The sequence below is a fragment of the Sebastes fasciatus genome, chromosome 13 (assembly GCF_043250625.1).
Source record: "Sebastes fasciatus isolate fSebFas1 chromosome 13, fSebFas1.pri, whole genome shotgun sequence".
NCBI lineage: Eukaryota > Metazoa > Chordata > Actinopteri > Perciformes > Sebastidae > Sebastes > Sebastes fasciatus.
The window spans coordinates 15,222,285-15,225,184 of NC_133807.1; the positions used below are offsets into that span (position 1 = coordinate 15,222,285).

The 2,900-nt window shown below is 40.7% G+C and overlaps 1 protein-coding gene across 1 annotated transcript in view; it reads right to left on the reverse strand.

Moving 5' to 3' along the window:
- Positions 1–204: 204 nt before the first annotated feature.
- foxj1a (forkhead box J1a) overlaps positions 205–2,900 on the reverse strand; it is a 5,704-nt gene continuing 3,008 nt past the window's right edge. The window contains exon 3 of the mRNA XM_074655756.1: positions 205–1,410. Coding sequence (XP_074511857.1) covers positions 565–1,410 — 846 coding nt within the window. The 3' untranslated portion in view covers positions 205–564. The remainder of the gene's footprint in view (positions 1,411–2,900) is intronic.

Genomic DNA, 2,900 nt, shown 5'->3' on the forward strand with positions numbered 1-2,900 from the left:
GAGTCATCTCTTAATTTATTTATTTATTTTTCATTTTGGCAGGTTCTGTCCTCCATACAGGCTGTCCTGTCTCTTTTATAATGGTGGTCCAAAGATGCTTTTTGGGTTGCAGGGGTTGTTAGTTGTAGTACCACAGTTGGCCACTGGGACAAACATGGCAGCGCTGCATCCAGCTCTCTTAATACATCCATGTTGCTAACTGACCGTCACTACGTCACTATGTCACTACGACACTACGTCACCGAGCTTCTATAATCACATACTTCATGAAGACGGAGTAATTTGACTGTGACAAGGCCATAATTCTGAAAACTAGTATGTGTTTGTCTCAAGTCATTTCATAGTTTTATAGTTTGTTTTCCCCGTGATGACGAGAACTGCTGCTGTACATTGTGGCATCTTTGTTCAGTGGGCGTTGGGAATGTACTTCCTGCATGAATCAGCATCAAAATGTACTTCTAAAAATACTTTAAACATTTTGAAAAAGACAATAAAGGTTGCTTGAGTGTAAAAAGTGTGTTTTTCTCTAGTGAGTCTTCAGTGTGAAAGAGGACCAACTATTCCTCAAAGGAGGGTGTCAATCCGGGTGCTCGGGTCTCCGCCTAATGAGTCTCCGAGGTCAAACAGCTGGTCCAGGTTGACGGAGGAGCTACAGAGGAAATCACTGCGGCCTTGTTCCTCCTCTTCTGGCCAGGGACTCTCCAGGAAGGCGGTGGCGAGGAAGGTCTCCTCATCAAAGTCTGACACGTCATTATTCCTTTGGGTCTCCGCCAACACGTGGATGTCCGATGTCCCCGCGGGGGCTTCGACAGGAGAGATGTGGGTCCCCCGCACTGTCAGATCCTCCTCTTCTCCTTCTCCTCCCTCCAAACTAAGCTCCCCGCTGAGGGCCGAGTCCAGCAGGGCGTCCCAGTCAAAGTCCCCCTTCAGAGGTCCGATCTCCTTCTGTTCGTCCACGGAGAGCAGTGGGGAGCTGGAGCGCCGGGGGGCTTTGGCGCCGCCATTTCTGGAGCCCAGTTTCCTCTTGTGCCCACCTCTCCCCCTCACCACTGGCCAGGACCCCAGCATGGTCCCTTCAGCCAGATGAGGGTCCCAGTTCTGGTCGGCGCCGGTTGCCTCTTCGAACTCCCGGAGGAGCTGCTGGGACTCTGGGTTGATGCACAGGCCGCTCTGACCTCCTGTGGGGCTGCAGGGGCCTCTGGACTGGGGCTGGAGGTTGACCCTGAGCCTGTTCTGCAGGGCCGGGTTGATCTGGACTGGTGGCATCCGCCTCTTCTTATAGGCGCCGCTCAGAAGACGCTCAGCGTACTGCGGGTCAATCTTCCAGAAACCGCCCTTCCCTGGCTCGTCCTTCTGCCGCGGCACCTTGATGAAGCACTTGTTGAGCGACAGGTTGTGTCGGATGGAGTTCTGAAAATAAAGATGATAGTTCACATTCTGGCTTCATCAAACGACAACTTCATTTAGACGACACCTGAAAGGAATTGTTCAATATTTTGGAAAATATGCTTAATGGCTTTCTTAGATGTTCAGATTGACACCACTCATAAGTCTATACAGTCGATATGAAGCTAGAGACAGCAGCCGCTTAGCTTAGCATAAACACTGGAAACAGGGGGAAACTGCTAGACTGGTTCTGTTCAAAGGTAATAAAATCCTCCTACCAGCAGCTCTAAAGTATGGAGGACAAAAATAAAAGAATAAATAAATAATGTAACTAAAATAATATTAAAAATAAATGTAGCCATTAATTAATTGATAAAATGTGACAAATTGAAATTTCTGTTTTAATTTGCTTCTATATTTATCTTTGTATTAATTCCCTTATTTAATTACTCTTCTGTTTAATTTTCCCTTTATTTATGTATTTATTTTTATTCGATTTAAAAAAAAAAAAAAAAAATTATTTTATTTTGTATTTATTTTATATTTATTTTATATTTACTTTTCTAATGTATGTATTTATTTATGTATTCATGCAATAATTTCTTGCATTTCACTCCTTATTTACTTCCCCAGACTTATTTATTTCTGTGCTCTTTTCTTTATACATTTCTGCCTCTTTATGCAAATAACTAGAGAAAAAAATAAATAAATGCATAAATACATACATTTAAAAATAAATATAAAATTAACAAAAATAAATGCAAAAATGAATAAATAAATAGATGAATAAATAATAAATGCAAAACTAAATAAATGGATAAATAAATAATAAATACAAAAATAAATAAATATATTTAAAATAATAAAGTAATAAAAACATAAAATAAACATGAATAAATAAAAGGGAAAATCAAACAGAAGTGTATATAAATAAAGAAGCAAATTAAAACAGAATTATCAATTTATGTAACATAATATTATTTTTGTTACATTTAATGACATTTATTTATTTATTAATCGAGTCATTTATTTATTTATTCATTTATTTTGGATTTTCTGCAGGTTCGGTCCTCCTTAGCAGGAAGTACAGATGGCAGAGCACCAAACATCACATTAAAGCACCCCCCCTTCACGGAAGTCTAAATAGAGCAGTGACCTGGTGACCTTTGTTAAATATTATCTGCCCCATGTACCGTCTACAATAACAGCCAGACGCTGAAACACGGGAGTACAGCTAACAGCTCCATCAATCATTTATCCAGCTAAATTAAACTTTTTCCTGAAAATTCCTGCCCTTTGGAGGGAGAACCTGCTGCTCCTCCTCTTCCTCCTCCATCACTCGTTTCTGCTCCAGCAGAAGAAAAAAACACTGAGCAAAAGCAATGTGATAAAAATAAGATTTAAATGTTTAATTCATTAAGGTTTTGTGCAGCTGAGGCAGAGGCGTTGTTGGCCTGGCCTCAGGAGTTATTAATCACCACCAGCTAAGTCACTAATGCTTCATCAGAGCGGCA